This window comes from Dermacentor silvarum, chromosome 8, assembly GCF_013339745.2.
Source record: "Dermacentor silvarum isolate Dsil-2018 chromosome 8, BIME_Dsil_1.4, whole genome shotgun sequence".
NCBI classification, from domain to species: domain Eukaryota; kingdom Metazoa; phylum Arthropoda; class Arachnida; order Ixodida; family Ixodidae; genus Dermacentor; species Dermacentor silvarum.
The window spans coordinates 11,723,588-11,743,423 of NC_051161.1; the positions used below are offsets into that span (position 1 = coordinate 11,723,588).

General features: G+C 43.4%; 3 protein-coding genes across 5 annotated transcripts in view; 2 read left to right on the forward strand and 1 right to left on the reverse strand.

Moving 5' to 3' along the window:
* The first annotated feature begins 2,051 nt into the window (after positions 1-2,051).
* On the forward strand, positions 2,052-4,396 carry LOC119460631 (anhydro-N-acetylmuramic acid kinase). Of its 3 annotated transcripts, none has more exons than XM_037721663.2 (2): positions 2,052-2,179; positions 2,774-4,396. In XM_037721663.2, the coding sequence occupies exon 2, from the start codon at positions 2,806-2,808 to the stop codon at positions 3,931-3,933; it is 1,128 nt and encodes a 375-aa protein (XP_037577591.1). In that variant the 5' UTR covers positions 2,052-2,179; positions 2,774-2,805; the 3' UTR covers positions 3,934-4,396. The 3 variants fall into 3 exon arrangements, with proteins under 3 accessions (XP_037577591.1, XP_049528249.1, XP_049528250.1); XM_049672292.1 differs by having other exon boundaries at positions 2,101-2,198; XM_049672293.1 differs by lacking the exon at positions 2,052-2,179 and adding an exon at positions 2,239-2,562.
* A 720-nt stretch (positions 4,397-5,116) lies between these two features.
* LOC119460633 (U3 small nucleolar ribonucleoprotein protein IMP4) lies at positions 5,117-13,162 on the reverse strand. The gene is made up of 9 exons (XM_037721664.2): positions 13,021-13,162; positions 12,794-12,902; positions 12,616-12,699; positions 12,237-12,346; positions 11,569-11,701; positions 11,313-11,467; positions 9,492-9,586; positions 8,110-8,180; positions 5,117-5,296 (listed from the first exon to the last, which is right to left on the reverse strand). Exons 1-9 carry the CDS (start codon positions 13,021-13,023, stop codon positions 5,154-5,156), a joined length of 903 nt encoding a protein of 300 aa, XP_037577592.1. The 5' UTR covers positions 13,024-13,162; the 3' UTR covers positions 5,117-5,153.
* Positions 13,163-13,410: 248 nt separating this feature from the next.
* The window catches only part of LOC119460634 (G-patch domain and KOW motifs-containing protein-like), a 32,521-nt gene continuing 26,095 nt past the window's right edge, over positions 13,411-19,836 (forward strand). Inside the window, exons 1-4 of the mRNA XM_037721665.2 lie at positions 13,411-13,605; positions 13,798-13,976; positions 16,598-16,838; positions 19,371-19,542. Coding sequence (XP_037577593.1) covers positions 13,448-13,605; positions 13,798-13,976; positions 16,598-16,838; positions 19,371-19,542 — 750 coding nt within the window. The 5' untranslated portion in view covers positions 13,411-13,447. The remainder of the gene's footprint in view (positions 13,606-13,797; positions 13,977-16,597; positions 16,839-19,370; positions 19,543-19,836) is intronic.

The following is a 19,836-nucleotide window of genomic DNA, read 5'->3' on the forward strand; positions in this document are numbered from 1 at the left end:
GCTGCATGGATATTGGGACATCATTCGGATGTCCTACGGACAAAGTGTTTTCACTGGGATGATTTCAACGCGCTATATATCTCCTGGAAATATGCTTTCAACGCAAACTTTCAAACAGAACTGTTGAACCGTTTGCGGCGTCCCCAATAAGCGCAAAACTTTCAAATTTAACCTGTATGTTCTCCCTGCGCACCCTTTGTTACTCCTTTTCGCTGTGATCCCGTGGACGCTGCCATGTTTGATCACGTGGTGTCACGTCCATTGCTTGCCTCAACTGCCTCCGTTGCCTCTGTGTTTACAATGGATGTGTATGACGCCGGTGCGGCTTAGCAAACCTCTGTTTCGGGAGATATCATCTACGCTGACTGGGTGGACGACACGAAGCTTTGCCCACAGCTTCAGAGAACATGCAAAAGCGCTTTCGGAGCTGATTAAGCTACGTCCAAACGGCGCGAACAGCGCATACGGTACTTGCTCTAAAAGCGGGGCTAAATATGAATTCCAAACTTTCCGCTCATGAAATAGATCAGGATTAGTGTTTTTTTTTTTTTCGCTTCGTTCCTTATTTGGAAAATATTTTGAAGCAGCTCATATTTCTGACACCGTAAAGTTCGTCAGTGCGGTCACTATCACGTCAGTGCGGTCACTTCTGCCTAATCACTTGCGGTTGTACTCAGTTTCGTTAGATTTGTTCTTGCTGCTCACAAGGCTTGAAAAGTAGCTGTTCTGGACATTATAATACCTTGTAGCAAAGATGTATTATCGCTAGTAACTCGCTTACTCTCGTGGACCGTCACGAAACATTCAGCTTCGACCATTCGTGCGCTATCGGTGTAGTCCGTCATTTATTGTGGGTATAAAGTGCACATATATTCAAGCGTGCGCCCATTCACTTATTCTTGATACATTGGCGAAATAGTGGGCGTAAGTTTCCGTGCCGGTTGGGGTAGATGGGTGTCGATACTGTGCGCGAAACCTACTATGGCAGGGAGCGGCGCTACCTAGCTCCCTTTATCATTGTTTAACGAGCGGTACTCACTCTTGCCAACCGGGGCTGAAGCCCTTTCTTTGAAGGTTAGCGATACAACGCTGGCGGATGAGCAAATTTGTGTGTCCTCGAGGAAAGACGTACATCTCGAAGTGCCGGAAACACGTACGGACAGTTGCAGCAGCGGTCCGCGAACTTGGTCCCACATATTCATTACATTCCTTAATATGCCAGTCACTATTTTTGCAGCCAACTACTGCACGCGTCTTCAATCCGCATGATTCAAACCAGCATGAATGGAGCACAGTGCGTTAGCGAAAATTCAGTTGCATTTCCGAAAGCTGATCGCAGCAGAAGCAAGGTACAAGCGGTAATGGTTTCGTTTTCGTGCGCTGTCGCCGAGGCAACGTATGGCGCGCCGCCGTAAGCACCACCTCGTCTCTCTAGAACAAACTGCTCCGCGAAAAGGGTCAATAAAAGCGGTTTCCTGGTACACAGAAATTTCAGCGGGGAGGGGGGCACGGGTGCACATGGGTGCGTCCTCCCTCCCCCCTAGCTGCACCTCTGACCGGTCCACGTCACGCTAGCAAGCATAATCAAGTGTAAAAATGTGCTCTACTATATTCTTGTTTGTCCTGTTTTCACATTATGTCGCCACAGCAGCATACGAAGACAACGGCACTGTGATAGGTGCGGCAGGCCTACAGTGTACTAGAATTCTTCTAGTGCACTGTAGGCAGGCCGCACCTTTTCTTTTTTTATCCAGCGGCCGTGGGCGAGGTTTCTAGACCACCGGTGTTCTAGCCTCACTAGTAGCCACGGAACATCGACAGTTTGTTGATGCCCGGTATGTCATGTCAGATATGAGCCGAGCCGCTTCTGATTTACCTTTTAAACGCCGATAGCGATCCCTATCGACCATGCGTGCGTGGGTTTCATGGGTGCTAAAGGTTGTGGTTTTAGGCCGTGCATGTGCTTTTTTTGCGCACGTGACAAGAATTTGTCGGCATTTAGCCGATTTATTAGCCTGCTCGCATTGTCATCGACATTGCGACGCAGTTGACGTCAGCGCCATCTGCCGATACAGCCGAGATTTCTATTGATTTGTGTTTGTTCTGCTTCTGCGGTGTGCTACGCTCCGTGCAAGTGCCCTGACGTACAGCGCATGATTCGGCTGTGGGTTGCCTCACGGTAGGCTATATCAGACAAGGTCAAGAATAGTTAGGTTGCGTGCTCATACCAACGAGTGATGCGGCGGCTCTCACAAATCGTTAATGGCTTACGTAATGAGTGTCGCATCCGTAATGCCGGTTGTGGGACATCCGCATGAGAAGTATTTCCTCCTGTTATGACACTATCCAATTTTCTCGTGGTTAAGTTCGCCGGTTTTCGTAATATATGTCTCGAACCTCATTAGTGGGTAGCCGCGAGCATGCTGCAGAATTTCCATTTTGTGTCCCGACTACGTGGCTGTCGCTACAGGCTCAGCAAAAATAGATTTTGTTTTCTATAAGCTTTTAACAAAGAGTCAACTTCTCGCCTCCAATATGTCTCTTCAAATTTAAACGCAAAAGGTAAAGTCCTGCCCTAACTTATAAATGTGTCTATGTGGTGCTGCTGATGTGGGCGTGGAAGTTGTCAAAAGTAGGTTAAACTCCGTGATCCGCATCGGTGCTGTGAAATTCTTTTTGCTACATAAATTAATCGGAAGTTGTTCTCGAGTTCTTCACCGGCGCGTTATGCAATGGGTTACATAACGCTAAATGCAGCTTATTTCGCTTTCAGGGATCTGTTACTTTGAAGTCACGGAAGACGACATGCCCGATTACAGGGTCATCGGGGTCATGAGCGGCAGTTCGCTCGACGGCCTCGATATCATCTACGTGACTTTTCAGGTCAACGGCGACACTTGGAAGTACAAAATCGAGCACACCAATTGTCAACCGTATGGTAAATACTGGGCAAACAAGCTCCAGCACGCGGCGCGCTCGATGAGCGCCCTGGAATACCAACTGTTTCACACCGAATACGGCCGCTACCTCGGAGACTGCGTCAACATTTTCATCCGCGACAAGCAGCTGCAGGGTAAAGTCGACTTAGTGGCCTGTCACGGCCACACTGTGTTCCATCAGCCAGCTCAGCTGACAACTGCACAAGTCGGGGATGGTGCCGCTGTTGCTGCTGTAACCGGACTGCCCACTGTCAGCGACTTCAGATCAGTGGACATTGCTTTGGAAGGCCAAGGCTCCCCATTCTCGCTGGCAGCGGAAAGGAAGCTCTTTGGCAGTGAATACCAGTACTTCCTGAACATAGGGGGCATGGCGTGCCTTACATATGTTGACAAATGCAACAAAGACAGCTTTGCTATGGATGTCTGTCCTGCCAACCAGCTTTTGAACCTCCTCGCTGAGCACGAGGGTCAAACTTTTGACAATGAAGGGAGGATAGCAGCTGCGGGAACTGTTAACACCCGGCTACTGAAGGACCTCGATGGTTTCACGTACTACATGAAACCCTTGCCCAAGTCCCTTGGCGTAGACTTTGGCCCAGAAATCCTGTACCCGTTGATATGTGCCCGTGACCTGTCCACTCCCGATGCCATGCGGACTTTCATGGCGCACATCTGCAACCAGGTGGTGGCAACGGTGTGTGCTGTCAAGAAGAGAGTTGGTGTCGAGTATCCGGGCCACTGCAAGATGCTGGTCACTGGCGGTGGTGCCCGTAACAAAATGCTTGTGGACGAGTTGACCAAAATGCTCAAAAATGAAGATATTACCGTCACCGTGCCGACGGACGAACTCGTCAAGTTTAAGGAAGCCCTCATGACTGCTGTCCTTGGCGTGCTGAGGGTGAGGCAAGAGGTCAACTTCTTCAGCAAAGTGTCAGGAGCAAAGCGCGATTCTGTGGGTGGTGCGCTTTGGTGTGGGGCAGTCGAGCAAGCTTAGCACATCTAGCTTGGCTGTCACTGAAGACCTTGTGCAAGTTGCCTCATGTCATTCCTCATTGAGAAGGCGGAATTTGTTTCGGTACCACAATGTAATGTTACTCGAGTACCAATTACTAAACATTGCGTTGTGGGAGACTAAAATGAGCGATAGGAGATGCCTCGTTATGACATTCAACATTTGGAGTGCCTTATGCACTCGTGCCAGCCAGGGTTGTTCCTGATAAAATTATATTTAACAGCCTCGATTGTGACTCTTTTAACTGCTGGTACACGTCACAAAAATATCCCGAGTACCTGCCTTGTGCCTACATGTTTAAAAGGTGCCGGTGAAAATGAGCTATGCAATGGTAGACATTGTACAATATTTTTTTACAATGTGGAGTACCGATTGCCTTCTTTACAGTTTTGTACCTTGGTGTTTGCTACGAGTTATATCACAGTAAAGCAGTTTTTGAACAGCAGTTTTTGTGGCATTTTTTTTCAACAGTGATTGCTTCTTGTTTGGCCAGCACTCCTTGTACATCAAATGAATAGTGCCAAAAATGCAAGGAACACAAGTCGGCTAACTTGTAGGCGACTATATTCAGCAAGATACATTCAATGAAGTTCTGATCTATGTGCATTGCGCTGCAAAATTATTTGTACCCGATTCCTCTGTGAAGGTGACAGTTATGAATTGGCGTAGTGTGTGCGTCTTTATATGGAGAGCACAAGTGTTGCCGTTTTAACAGATTATCATATTTTGTGGCAGTAACACGCTTTTAGCAAGTAGTGGGTCTCGCATGAATATTTTATTTCTAGCAGACCTGTGGAAATGGCCTGCTTTAGCGCTATGGCTACAGCTACATGCAATGTCTGCCTCTGATCGTATGGATATAATAACTTGCACAACTCTAGTGCTACATATAGTGTTGTAAAGCAGCACATTTTTCTAAATATATTCAATAAGCACTTCATTGCTTCTATAGGAAAGTGCCTTAGATGTGCGTTATCCGTATTCACACAGTTGCTATCACGAAAATGAATACTTGCAGGAGCCTTAAGTATGCTTGTTAGCAATACTTGATCTTCTTTCTTGTTCGAGTTATTTATAGTGAACTCTAAATGGCTCTTTTGGTGGAATGATTGCAAGAAGAAAAAAAAACTAGAGAGCACTGTTGTACTTGTGAACTAGTAAAATATTTCTTTAGGCAGTCTCTCTCATATTTATTCAAGCATTTATTTTGAAGTCCCCTCATTATCAAAGGCATCCTCATCGCTGAGAAATCTTCGTTTCTTGGCAGTGTTCATGTATGGCCGCAAGCTCCATTCGACATCCAGTGCAGCAGCGGCGTCAAGTGTACCCAACTTGATTTCATACACTGTTGGGGAAAAAAAATTGTGAAATTGAAACACTTGCAAGCTTTCATGTACTTGCAGGATGCAAATGTTTTTTTTTTTTTGTACAACATGACTCTCACTTTTCAACAATGTCTGATGTTAGCCATGCAATGAAGGTACAGTTATTTATTATGGCACTTGGTAAAACAAACCTCTTGCTTTCATGAAAGCCCAGGTCCGTCACTGCTGCCTCAAATAAATGTTCTTTTGTACACAACCAAGTTCAATGTTCTGAAGCAACGTAGGGGCTACAAGAGGGGCAGTTGTAGAGAACGGTAGTTTGCTTTGACCACCAGACACTGTTTTAAGGAGTGCTGACACATTTCCAACCTGTCTTATTTTAAAAATAAGTTTAAGAAGCAAATCCTCTAAACTGTAGAAAAAATACTGGCAAGTGCTAGGGTGCGCTATGTAATTTACTAGAATGCTTGTCGGTACGAATGAGTTTGTTTCTGTTTCAGCACAGCAGAGGTGGATGGATCGTGATACATTGGCTTGCTCCATTCCTGTTATCGCAGCAGCGTCCACACGCAAGCACTTCCAAAAGAACTGTGCGCAGCATTCTCGTTTATTTTTTTTTTACGAGCTACATCGTCATATCTAGTCTCACTGCTACATGGCAGCAAGTTTTGCTCTATGTCAAGACTAGATAACATCAGTGATATCATGTGAGGTATCTCAAGACTAACTTTAGTAACAAATTAAAATATCTTAGATTTTTATCAATATTCATCTTTGCTAATTGCAATTGTTTACACAAGAAGCATGTGGTACAGATTCTACAGCTTCAGATGTGTCACTACTCTTTTAAAAAAGGACACTAAATACGAATATGAAGTTGTAATATTGTGCTTCTACAACAGTAAAAAAGCCAATCTCGCTGCAAGAGGATGTTTGGCGAGCAAGAAAAGTGCAAAAAAGAAAAATGCGTCGTGCCACGGGCATGAAGTTCCTGCACCAGCTTTTAACGAGGCTCCTGTGAAAAACATGCGAGCCAAATATTGCACTGCATGCAGCAGAGAATTTACAACGTCGTGTCAAAAGCAATGAAAAATGGCTTGCTCTCAGTTGCGCAATGTCGTCGTGCAGCGTCAACGCAAACAGCTGGACCCACAACAGCTATTGGCTGATTTTGTGATCGTGAGAACATTCTCAGTGATACAATCATTGCTTATTTGAGTTGAATAAATGAAAAACATATGTCTGCGATCTCAAAAAAAAAAAACAGAAAAACTATTTCATTTTTGCGCTGCTAGTCTAAACAGGACAGCTGCTGCATCTGCTGTGCGTGGCTTCAGAGATGAAAATCGAAGCGTAGATACCGCAGCCGCCACAAGCCATCTCATGTCAACCTTTGGGCAGGGCCAGCGGAGCAATGCTCCCTTGCAGTCAACCCTCTGTAGCTTCCAACACGCTAGTCGAAATGAAAGGAGATGGAATGCCACTTATCGGTTCAATAAGTATGTCTAACTTTGCTTGTGCTTAAAAGATTCGCAAGATTTTTGTGCCAGCAGATTTGTGAGGCGACATAATTTAATACTGATGTCATTCTATGATTAGTTAGAAAAGTGTTTCAGGGCCCTTCTAAGAACTTTTCCTTTGCCAAATACCCCAATTACAAGAACACCCCTTCAAATCTGTGATGTCACCCAGACACCAGCACTGAAGTTTTGGCTCAAAATTGGCCTTCACTGTCTCCTGCAATTCCTAATAAATGAAAATAATAAGAGTTTTGGAAGAGCATTTCACTAGTCTAAATTGATTTATTGTTGCTATATTTAGTGTCCTTTAATATGCAAGAAAATCTCGCTACGCGAATGTTCTTGCATTCTACCCCTATCAAGAAAGTGGCCCATGTGGCTGGGAGCCAGACTCGCCGCAGAATGCCATAGCCTAACACCACACTAACTGGTTCATGGGGTTTAACATCCTAAAGCAACACTAGGGCTATGAGGAATGCACTTTCATAGTGGAGGGCTCCAGATTAATTTTGACTACGTGGGCTCTTTTAATGTGCAGCTAAACCTAAAGTACACCAGTGTTCTTTCATTTCACCCCCAATTGAAATGCGACTGCAGCAGCCAGAAATTGAACCCACAAGCTCGTGCTCAGCAGCAGAACACCATAGTTACTGTGCCACTGCAGTGGGTAACCGCACACCACTGGCCTTGTTGGTTCATATTTGGACATTGAAATTGCACAAGCAGAAGCAACATGACAGCAAAGAAGACTGGACAAATGCGAAATCACTTGCTTTACATATTTGGAAGATGCCAGAAATGCAGGCTGAAAAGCACAGAATCAGACGACAAAAACACAGACACGATTTTCAGCAGAGTGCCACCTTTTCTAATAAGTTTAAATAAGCTGTTCAAAAAGTCGTCATTCCCCACTTATACAACGTTTCAGCGAAACTTTAACTATGCCACAAAGTGCAGAATCCCAGCTTTTTTGAACTTATTTGTAACCAGTTTGTTTATAGAACCGCTGTGATGCTGAAACTTCACCCTTCCTTTATGTGATTCCATGCAGTGTTCCTCGTGTTTTAAATTTCTGATGCTTGTAGAGTAAGCAATGTTCTGAGCTTAGGTTTATCCTGTGTACTTAGCTTGCACGATTTTCATGTCTAAATACATGGTCACAAAGGCAGGTTTTATAAAGACACCACAGTATAAGTAAAGCAGCATGCTCGCTAGCCTTAGCCAAACTCTCCCCCACCTTCAACAGAAGCAAACAAATGAAATCTGGTAACTAGCACTGCTGGAGTGGTGGTCTAAGCAGAGAACCCACTCACATTTCAGCTCAAACCGTGGTCCCACTTCCTGAAGCTGGTAGTCTTTTCCTTCTTTCTTGAAAGTGTGATGCCTGTTTTAAACAATGGAGCAGAGAATGCACCATTATACAATACACAACCAGGTTTTTGTCCAATATGGCCCTACAGTACTAATATATAATTGGGCTGGTTTGTAGGGGATAAACAGTGCAAAGATGAGAAACAGGATATACAGCACATCATTATTCAAGAATAAAATGTATCTCTAAAGTGAATGCAAACCGTCACTCATGGTGTTATTTTTTACACTCCTTGCCTTGTATTTTTCAGTTTTGTCTAGAAAAACCAGATGCAAAGCCCATACTACAAAGTCTTAAAAACCCACGAATTTGAAAAAATAAATAAAAATTCAGCTTCATTTTACGAGAAGCTTAGGTGAGCAACAAGCTGGTTGTCCATGGAACTATGCTCAGCACCTTCCAAACTGAGGGCGGGTGCATTGGGTATGAAGAATTATAATTCTTTTATTCCTTACTACAAAAACTTTTCTAATAGGGGGTAAGCTATGTAGGAGACAATGTTTCTTTGCAATTAGTCACACGGTTACTCAGTGTGTTGTCCTATCGATCATTACCATGTCTCATCTTTATTCTGCTTATGTTTCTGTGAAAAAAACTTCATTGTGCACTTGGGGTGGGCCTGTGTACTTGTGGCCAATTACAGAGTAGTATCCAACTATATTATTCCTGAGATGTGTTTGCAGCCAGCCAGGTAAGTTAGGCACTCTCAAAACAATGTAAAGCTGCAGCAGAAAAAGATTAGCACAAGTGACCGATCCCTCGATCAGATAAATTGCGGCATGCGACGTTGTGCCCTTGCACGCCAAGAACAAGAGTGCCAAGCAGCCCCCATTGATACATGAATCATCTGGCACTCTAGATGCCACTGTGCACGCGTACCGCAATTTCCATGCTCCGGTCATTGTGCTAATCTCCACTCATGCTCCATGCTCCACTTGTGCTAATCTTTTTCCGCTGCAGCTATTAAGCTGACGTAGCTGGTCGATGACGTACTGCTTAACAAGTATGAATTTTGTGACAAGATTTTAACTCAAGATCACAGACGAGAAATCTTTCACAGATCTAAACAACTCCTAGCTTACAATAGCATTTGACTACGTGCCGTCGGGATGCATGGAAAGGAATCACTCTGAGAGACTGTCAACAGAACACACATGATGAACAGCCAACAAAGATTGCAAGGCGACACGAGATGACGGAGTGATCTTTCATTGCAGCTTGTGTCTGACAAGCATCCTATGCCCACATCTTATGCTTCATTTGTTCATTTTTTATGTATATTTTTTACGGTGCATACGGTGTAGTTAAAAAAGTTCTGTTCACCTGAAAGATATGTAGTCATCCTGGTTGGCAAAGGTGATGACACGGTGCGAGTCCTCCTTTGGGACAGGGAAGAGGTACTTGAGTATGCTGACCACCTGTAAGGGGAGAAGTGGCAGATGTTCTACGAATTCATGCAAATAGAGTACCTAATGCCGCGAGAGGTGATGGTGCTACCTAATATAGTAGACTTCCATTAATTCGATACCTACAGAAGGTCCTGGCCGGCGCCCATGCAATTCTATGGGCTCAAATGTTCATTATTTTGTTTCTAAAATTGGCATTCGCCAGATAATTCAAACTTGCCCAGGCTGCACACGCGCGCCTGGCCCATATAACGACCCTTTTAGTAACAGCATCTGTCTCGGGAGAGCTTAGGGGGCAGCGAATGCGGTGAGCACACCGTCATCTGCCGTCAAAAACACCTATTTTCGACCCGCCCTAGGAAGATTTTCAAGCAATAATGGTAGCTCACAATGTTTGATTACAATATTTACCCTAATATAACGGGTGGCTTTTGTTTTCCAAGGAAATTGGGTAAAAAATTACCTGCGTAGTACAATCAGACACAAAACCAAAACTGCCCCCCCCCCCTTTGCGGCATCCGTACGCTTTACCGCAAAATATGGCTGTATTGCGACGACGCTGACTTCAGAAAACAGGGAGCCATTCTAAATTATCTGGTGCGTGTTAGTTTTCCAATTTGGTTAGAAGCTCCAAGTCATTTATATGTTAGTTTTCTACTTCGAACACATAGAAAGTTGCTGCACATTTGATCAGGAGGCTTGTGAAACTGAAGCAAATACTGTCAAATGAATCAGCTGTGTATTTTGGCATTTTCTCTGCATCTTGTTTAATTCGACCCGCTGGACAATTCCATCAATTTCGTCGGTCCTGTCATGGTCGAATTAAGGGAACTCGACTGCACTACATCTCACCATGACTCATCAAGATGGAATTGCTGCAAGACCTTGCTGCTGTAGAACATGCCAGTCACACAAATTATGAAGCAGATGTGAAGGTCCCTGTAGCTCACTCATAGTGGTCCCACTCATATGCAGCAGCATAAGAATTCCAAAGTTCAAGCACTACCACAGTCTGGTCAAGGCTTTCTGCGTGACACATATATGAGCAATAAAACAAGGGCATGTTTTGTCATTTGAAATGCAGACCTGCTAACCTTATACAATTCAAAAAACACAACAGTGGAAGGAAAAAAATACTTAACGTCATGGAAATATACTAAAAATGATTTGATTATTCAATATGTTTATTGTTCTTAAATATTCGCAGGCTTAGTTCTGTAGGGATGCTGTGAACAGGCACTCTGCTCAACATAATCGCAGCAACAATGATCTGTGCAGAAGACAAGCTAAAATTAATAATGCAGCATCTACATAACGGCTGTTGAAGATTCAGTTGCCAGTATGCATTGGCTCCATCAGTCGATGTTGCTGTTGCACGGGTATGCCCGTATAATCAATGGGTCTGAAAAATTGGGCCATAAAGGATAACTAAATGACAGTATTTGTCTTTTCTTTAAAGTTGTTTTTGCGCTAAACTATATGCAAATAAAAAATTGTAACATGTCTGTGTCAATACGACAAATTTAAACAGGCGCTAAAAATAAGGCATTTTACGATAAAATCGTAGGAAATTGGCACATATATAAATGTCATGCCATTTCACTCAGCAACCTAAGCAGCTGATGTTGGCGACGTTGGGGGGCTAAATGAACCAATTGAAGCACCACCTAGCCTATGAAAGGTGCTCATTGCACCAGTCTTTTCAGCATCAGAGGATCGGATCAGAAGAAGAACTTACCCTTTTTCCAAGCCTGGTCTTGAAGTTGTGGAAGATCAGATGAGGATAGGCTTCAGACATTGTGCCAATGTTCGGGATGTCATGCCGCATGACTGTGTTGAGTATAGTGAAATAGGCTGTGGGCCCATATGGAAGATGGCAGACCACCAGGCCATCTGTAAGAATTACAGGAAGTGGTTGCCCATTCCACTTTTAAATCTGTATATTGGCACGGTGAATTTTGGAAGCCCCTACGAAAGGAAGCATGGAAACTCACCAGGATTGCCTCTGGTCTCATGAACAACAATGAAGTCTGTGACCTCATTTGCACGGCAGGCTTCAATGAGTTGCTTCATTTCATAGCCACCACGATTCATCCTCTGAGAATTAGGGAAGATCAGTCGGATTTCCTGCACCAAAGACAAATAAGCTGCTAAAATCCTGCATATATGCATGAACACGGGTCAAAACACAGTTTGTATGGCTTACTCTTGTTTGTACTTCACTGTCATTTGCTACTGCGCTGATGTAACAAGTTTGGTCATTGCTCAAGCTAGTGAATATAGTCCACTAGTTGTCTGATTAAGTCAACCAAACAATAAAAATTTATGTAGAAACATATTATGCGTGCTGTAATTAATAGGTGTGAATGTAGGGTGCTGAAGCCAGATCTGCTTTCTACCGAGCAAGGAGATGTTGGTGTTCTGTTTGAAGGTGGCTAAATTTCGAGTAAATTTCATACACACATACACAAAAAGAGTTATCTTGAAGAGCAGGCTTGTTCATGAAATGGCCATAGGCACATTGCTAAACACATACCCCCATTTTAAACAGCAGGACTGTTTCCAATGCACACTCGATAGGAAAGTATTCTCATTTACATCAGCAATTAAAATTAGTTGCAAAAGTGCGATTGAAGTTTTGGTGTAAGTGCTCATTAATTACCTTGGCAAACTGCTTTAGCTTGGAACTTGGATCCCTGGAAGTTGTAACGACGATCTTGGGGTCACGTACCCCTGCCCATCGGTACTCGTCATCTTCATGACTCACCACACCTGCAGTACAGACAAATTTACCAAATGACATCCGAGACACATGAAGCTTTACTTAGTGAACAGTGAACATCCAACATGCAGAAGCAAGGCTGCTGTGCTTGGTATTTTTCCATATTAAAAAAAAAAGGGGGGGGGGGGTGTTAATGAATTGTCATGCAAATAAGTTCTCCGTAAAGCTAATAACGATTCAATTCAAGGTTTGCAGTGAACTTACTACCACAACACCGACCTACACAGTACACACGTGCCTTGTTAATTCACCTACTAACCTTCACCTCCGGGATCATCCCAGTCCAAGGAACGCTGCAAGTTCAGAGCTTCCTCGCGTAATTCATAGGGAATCGGGCGGTTTTCTAAAAACAGAAATAACATGAAAGTCAGGACAAATATATGCTCTGCTGTGCACTACGCAACGGTCATAGCAGTAGATCATGCGATACAACAAACCTTCTAGAGCTTGCTTTAAGCGCTCTTTTTTCTCTTCGATGGTTCTCCTTTTGTCCTCGATTGATTTTCTGTACAAGTATTCTCGCCTTTCGCGAGCGAGCCGCCGCAGCTGCAGTGACAGCAGCGCAAGGACGGAAGGTTACAATTCAATCGTTTCACTGAATGCGAAATTCATGCAAGTAATATGCATCATACTAGGTACCCTTCACAACGATAAATTAACTTACCATATTGCAGCTAAATAAACAGCACTAACAAGAAATATAGCCTGCGAAAGACGGCAGGACGTGTAAGACTATAATGAACTAGAATATATTCTAGTTCACTATATGCAAGACACAAACGCACATGGAAACCACGCTACACGGATTGGCTAGGAGCTTGGCCTAGCTTCAAATGGCGTAGCAGCAGGGTCGCACAGAGCGTGCACAAAACCGCCCTTCGTAGCATCTGCTGCTTTGTTCCTTTGATCCTTGCAACTTATTGGAATTGTAAACAATATTTCTATAAAATGTGCTCGAAAAGTGGCAATCGCACTCAAGTGTGAAGAATAAACGCGTTCTTTTTTTTTTTGGCCGTTGTTTTTTGGCTAGGTTACGATTTCGAAACGTTTGGGAAAAGACGAATGCCCCCCGTGGTCTCGTGGGTCCCAAGATGGCAGCTGCTGCTCCAGCTGAGAAAGTTGGTCTCAGCTTTAAATTCACAAAAAAAGTCGAAAACAAAATACTAAGCTGTGAAAAAAGTCGATCAGAACGTGAAGCCAATGAAGAAAAGGATTACGTTGTTTCCGTTGACAAAAGCGTCGTGAAAAGGTAACAAAATTCACTCCAAATTTAGTTGAATCATGTTTGTGTTTGGATTGAACAATCTTGCCTTGAAGAAAACGCTGTGAAAACAGTCTAAGGTCAAATTAACAGTCTATGTAACTCATATATAGTTGAGTCTTGTCCACTGCAAGCATGAGAACATATAAATTGACTCTCATTTTTTTCTTTCTTTTTCAGTTCGCTACCAAAGGCCGAGAAGAAAGAGTTGGTTATCCCCCTTATAAAGAACAATGTTTGGAGGGTACCAAAGCACGAGAAATCGGTGGCCCAGAAAGATGCAAAAGACGTTGATAAACCAAATGAGGACAAAACTGAACTCACCTTGGAGCAGCAAGCGATTAAAGAAATACTTGCAGGTATGTTCCTAGTATACATAGTGTACCGCTTTTATTTCACACATTTCTTCCGGAGTAATTGGGCTGTGATTGTTCATAATTTATTGCTCATTACCAAAAGAATAGGTAGTAAATCAGTGGCTGATCAAAACGTCATGAGCAGCAGCTACGCGATAGGTCGTGCCTTGTGTTTTATTCGATGGCAGTGGCTATTCTCCCGGCAGCCGGGAGAACTTCTGCAACGAATTTCTGCCGGCACTCACCTCCTATTGGCTCTTGGAAGGTTAGGGTGTTATGTTAGGTTATGTTATGTTATGCTAGGTTAGATTAGGTGATATTAGGTTATGTGATGTTCGGTTAGGGCGCACCATAGAGTTTCTCACTATAAACCTAGAGTGTAAACTGGCGCCACCGTCTATGCGAGTTTCTTAAAGGGCGCCGTGCCCTCATGGGAATGACGGGATATGTGTCTGCGAGGCTTGTGTTGGCTGGTGTTGAACGAGGCTTCATCTAAAACGTGAATATGGCTACACAAATAATGCGTTCTTAAAGTAAAATCTACATAAAAGACTTTCATTCACCTATATTACATCTCTCAATAAAATTTACTCACCTACAATGCAGGATCAACCGAAGAAAAGCAAGAACAGACGACAAGTTGTTCCAAAGCGAGCGATAATCTTGTCATCTGCCCTCCAACTTTAGCGGCCAGCTGATACTTTTTACATTTAATATAATTGTGCATCCAATAGTAAGTCCTCAAAATTAAACAAAACATGTTTTTGTGTAATAATAAAGCTAAATCAGTTTTTTACGTGCTGTTTTAGCAGGAAATGAATCATTGTGACAGACGGAACGGTGCTAGCCAGGCGCGTCGTCAAGGCGTTCTGGCTCTCCAAGAACGATGCCAATCCGAAGTCACAATATACCGGCATTCCCATGGATACCACAGCGCAGATGCGCCAGTTTTCCCTCTAGGTAATGTAGTGAGAAACTCTATGGGGCGCACCTTCAGGCCGTTTTTCCCCCGGCAGTTTGTCATGTGACTTCTGAGCGTCAATAGGAGGTGCGCGCCGGTACAAATGCTGCCGGGAGAATAGACCACCCTTATTTGATATTTGCATAGCGCTCGTAGTCTTGTGACTCGACTCGCACATGTGTTAAACCTGACGTACAATTATTTGGCAGGCGAATTATTTCGCAAGCATTACTGTTTGTGCGTTTCAGCGAAATCTGGAATTATACCACTCTGTGACCACTCTCCTCTGTAATGCTTCGGCCTTGACGGTACAGTAAATGAAATCATAAAAGCCTCATACGGGCTGTAATGTCAGCCTCCGCTACCAAGTTTAGGAAAGGCATTGCATGTGCTAAATACGAGGAAATGACAGAATGGGCTAATAAAACACCAATGCATACTGACTTCATTTAATGCATTCTTCTGTCCTAAAAGTTTTTCTTAGATCACTTTGAAAAAAATAAGAAAGATGAATGTCGTCAGTCAGAAATTGAGCACAGTTTTGCGATTTTAAGATCAGGGGTTGTGGTTACACATAGGCTAAGTTTCTCTGTGTGTAATATTCTGTTGTGACTGAAATAAGATCAGTGCTTATGACAAAATTGACTGCCATGCAACACCTCTTTGTTGTGCCACCAACCTTGTAAAAAGTCAGGTACGTTGACAAAGTTTAATGACCTCTTTTTTAGTGGTGATTATCATTTGTTAGCCCTTACTGTCCTGACTGACTTGTGTAGTCCTGACATGGTGACAATGTGAATGATTACACAGTGAAGTTTATTTCAAGTATAAATTTTGTCCTTGCCATGTTCCTTGCTGTGTAACAGCTGTGCAGGCTTGCTTCACGGTAGCTGTTGCATGGTTGATGACCAGTTCCAAACTCTCATTGGTCTCATCACCTGATTCTTTGGCGTCACCAGGGCTACCAAGGCTTTTCAATACTAAATGCTGAAAAACGATGTTTCTATAACTCCAGGTGCTAAACCCTAAACAGAAAAAGGCGTGAATGCCACGATCAAGTGTGTGAACACACATTTCGATTGCTTCCCGCATGCTTAGGTCCTGAAAAATTTCGCTACTTCAGCACTTCTGTCTCATGAAAAGTTCTTTGAGCAACTTGTATGCTGTCTACCTCTTGTGCGCAAAATCGAAAAGTTTCTACGCTACTGTCATACCAAATTGAAACATTAGCAAACAAACTATACAGTGCACTATCCTTTCTACATATGCCAGTTCATGTGTTGCTGGTGTGATTCATTCCAGACACTCAGTTTTTGGGCCGAAGTTCATCTACTACCCTGTCTTACAAGGTCGCACATGCAATTTTTAATGAAGCATGAAAATTGTTTTCAGCTTTCTTCCCATTCCCATTTAATTGCTGCATGATGGTACACAGAAAACGGTAAATTATTGCACAGGAGTAACGCAATGGCTATGAAGCTGACGCGGCGAATCACATAAGCTTAGTTTTTGTTCATTATAGCAGGCCTAGTGGTGCAAGTAAAATGGCCATAAGAACACATAACATTACATTTATGTGCGGGTTCCCCATTGTTATATTGGTTTGCAAATGTTATGTGTACATAAAAGTGATAAACCGGTACCAAACTTTCGTTCTTTTCAGATGTAGCTGGTAATCAGAACTCGGACAGCAAGGGGACCACCCAAGACATGAGCATACCTCTGCTGATGCAGAACAAAGTCCCCGATGGCTACGAGACAGATGACAAAGTAGATGTGTCCCTTCGAGCAGAGGAGTCTACCTTGGAAGACTATGACAGTGTTCCTATTGAGGAATATGGCCTGGCCATGCTGAGGGGCATGGGGTGGAACCCAGGCAAGCCCATTGGTGCTCGTTGTACTCAGTGAGTTCATGTTACTACACTTTACCCTCAATTGTTCTAAAAAAGGTCTTGCATCTTATGTTATGCAAAGGCGAATTCACAAGTTTTATTTTAGGACGAGGGCAGGAGAAAAAACTCACAGAAGAATAAAATGGGTTGGAGTTCATAAGGTCAGGCATATCCATGTCATGACCATCAACTTACCGCTATTCTTGAGAAGACGAGTGTATAATCATTGCATTCTACTGGTGCTGCTAACATACAGGGCAGTAACATGGAGGTTAACAAAGAAGCTTGAGAAGAAGTTATAGGACTACACAGTGAGCGATAGAACTAAAAATCGTAGACATAATGTTAAGACACAGGAAGGCACTAGTGTGAATTGGGGAGCATATGGGAGTAGTCAAAATTCTACTTGACATTAAGTAGAAAAACTATAGAGCTGGGCTGTCCAGGTAATGCACAGGATGTATAACCGGTGGTCTTTTAGAGTTACAGAATGGGTGCCAAGAGAAGGAAAGTCCTGTCGAGGGCGGCGGAAAATTCAGTGGTGTGATGAAATTATGAAATTTGCAAGCATAAGATAGGGTCAGCTGGTGCAAGACAAGGGTAATTGCCAATTGGAGATTGCTGGGAGAGGCCTTCATCCTGCAGTGGACATAAGAGCGCTGATGATTATGATGAGGGCAGCAACTTTATGTTCTATTGTACTGCCCTTGAGTAACCTTGAATTGAGGATTTCTTCCAGCACATTGTAGTTATTGTTTTTTAGTCGCTCCACACATTCATTGCAATACATTTGCCTGGAACAGAAGTACTCTATATGCAAAAATATAGTACTGCCCTGCTTCCTCCTTCTGGTGGAGCTGCACCTCTTTTTTTTTTTTTTCCCCTTTCTTTTTTAAGGCAAACTTGGCAAGTGATGTCACCAAGTGTTTTATGCAACACCACAGGCCAGGAAATGTGATATTGCTGCGAAATTTAAGGAGAAACAATACACTGGTGGGGGGGGGGGGCACAAGATCTTTTGAAATTGTTAAAATGAAAGTGCTGGCCATATTATGTGAATTTCCTGTATGTAAGCACTGTAAAGAGATGTTTGGCTCAGTAAAGGTGGTTTCTTGACATAGATGTATTCAAGAACTTCTGCTGTGTCCTGCCTCGAATACCATTTTATCATAAGAACACTATGATAATATTAATTTCAGCCATTTACACTGTATTCATTAAACATTCTTTTTCATGCACTGCATGCACCAGACACTTTTTCAGATGAAGTCAACAAGGTTGTGAACAATATTGTCAAAAGGGAGAATTTTGAATTCATAGAGACCATCAGGCGCCGCAAAAGCAGTCTTTTCGCGATCCCGCTCAACGACCTCTATTTGCCAGTATCCGCTATTTTAAGTTCGTCGATGAGAAGTAACATACATGCTGTAGCCTGTCGAGGGAATTGTCAATGCGTGGTAAGGGATACACATCTTTTTTCGTAACCCAATTGAGCTTGCAATAATAGATATAAAACCGCAGGCTACCAACCTTCTTTACAAGTACCACGGGCGATGCCCAAGGGCTTTTTGACGACTGAATGACATCATCTTCTGGCATTTTCTTGACCTGCTGCTGTATTGCTTCGCGCTCTTTCTCAGCCACGCGATACGGATGCTGCCGGATTGGTATTGTTGTGTCCTCCGTAATGATGCAGTGTTTCGTCAGTGGTGTTTGACACATTCGGGACATTGTAGAGAAGCAATCCTAAAATGGTCAACCAGTTCCCTGAAGCTTTGTTTCTATTGCGGCGCTGAACCTGGGTCAACGTCGACGACGGGTGCATGTGGCATCGTATCGGTTGTTGATTCCTCTTTTACAGCAAAGCAGTGTTGCATGTGGCCAATTTCATCAAAGTGTGCCACAGCGGTGCTTTTACTGATGTGCCGGCGTTCATTGGTGAAATTTGTCAGTAGTACCACTGTACGACCACCAATTAGGCTGACGATACCCCAAGCGATGGCAACACCTTGATGGAACAGAAGTGCAGTTAAACTGCTTTCAGTTTCTCCCCGCCTCGGGCTTGGAGAGCACCCTGTTACCACGTCGGTGAAACTGCGACAGTTCGGTGAAGAATAATGGAGACAGCGAGCGCGACTGGAGGTTAGCTGAGCTGCCTTGTTCCCCAGTGACACTGTCGTCGCAGTGTGTATGTCTTTCTGGAAGCTGTCGCGGAGTGGCAATATCGAGGTCAGATTTGAAATAAAATAGTATTCTCTAACGATGGTGACGACATGTTAGAAAAGCAAAGAAGGCCTAATTAAATGGTAGCTTGAATGAGAAGCTGTTTTCTACTTTCCATTCGCGTGAATGAATATTACCTGCACCTTTGTGTATACTGCTATACCCCTCCCACTGTAATGCCTAAATAGGTGCTGTGGGTACAAAATAAACAATAAATAGACTGATTTTTGTTATAGTAGCAAGCTTTCTTTGCATTCACTTTTTCATATGCACTTTGTGGGAAACAGCGTGTTCTGACCTGAGTGCACTTGATCCCTGCAGGATTGCAAAGCCCATAGAAGCTGTAATGAGACCCAAGGGATTGGGTCTTGGAGCTGAGAGCAAGATGGCAAAGCCTCCTCCTCTTGTGGCCAAAGAAGAAGGGGAGCTTGTTCTCAGAACGGGGGCCTATATTCGCATAGAGCAGGGTCCATACAAAGATCTCTACGGGCAGGTAAATGTTGTGTCTTCATTCATCTTTACCCTTAAGTTATTATCTCAGCTCCTTTTTACAGAGGCTTAAGGTGATTCTGCCTTACTCAGGAACAAAAGCCAGCCAACCTAAATTTCTTGACAGGCGCTCACACCTGTGTCTTGTTGATGTGCTCTGCCATTGTTGGTAAAGGCACATTGCCACAGAGCCTCCCACCTATATATATAGAGATGCAGTCTCACTGAAGTGTTTACTTGCTGCATTGGCTCTATGGGGACTGTGGAAGTACTCATTCTGGTACTTATTTTTGAAGTT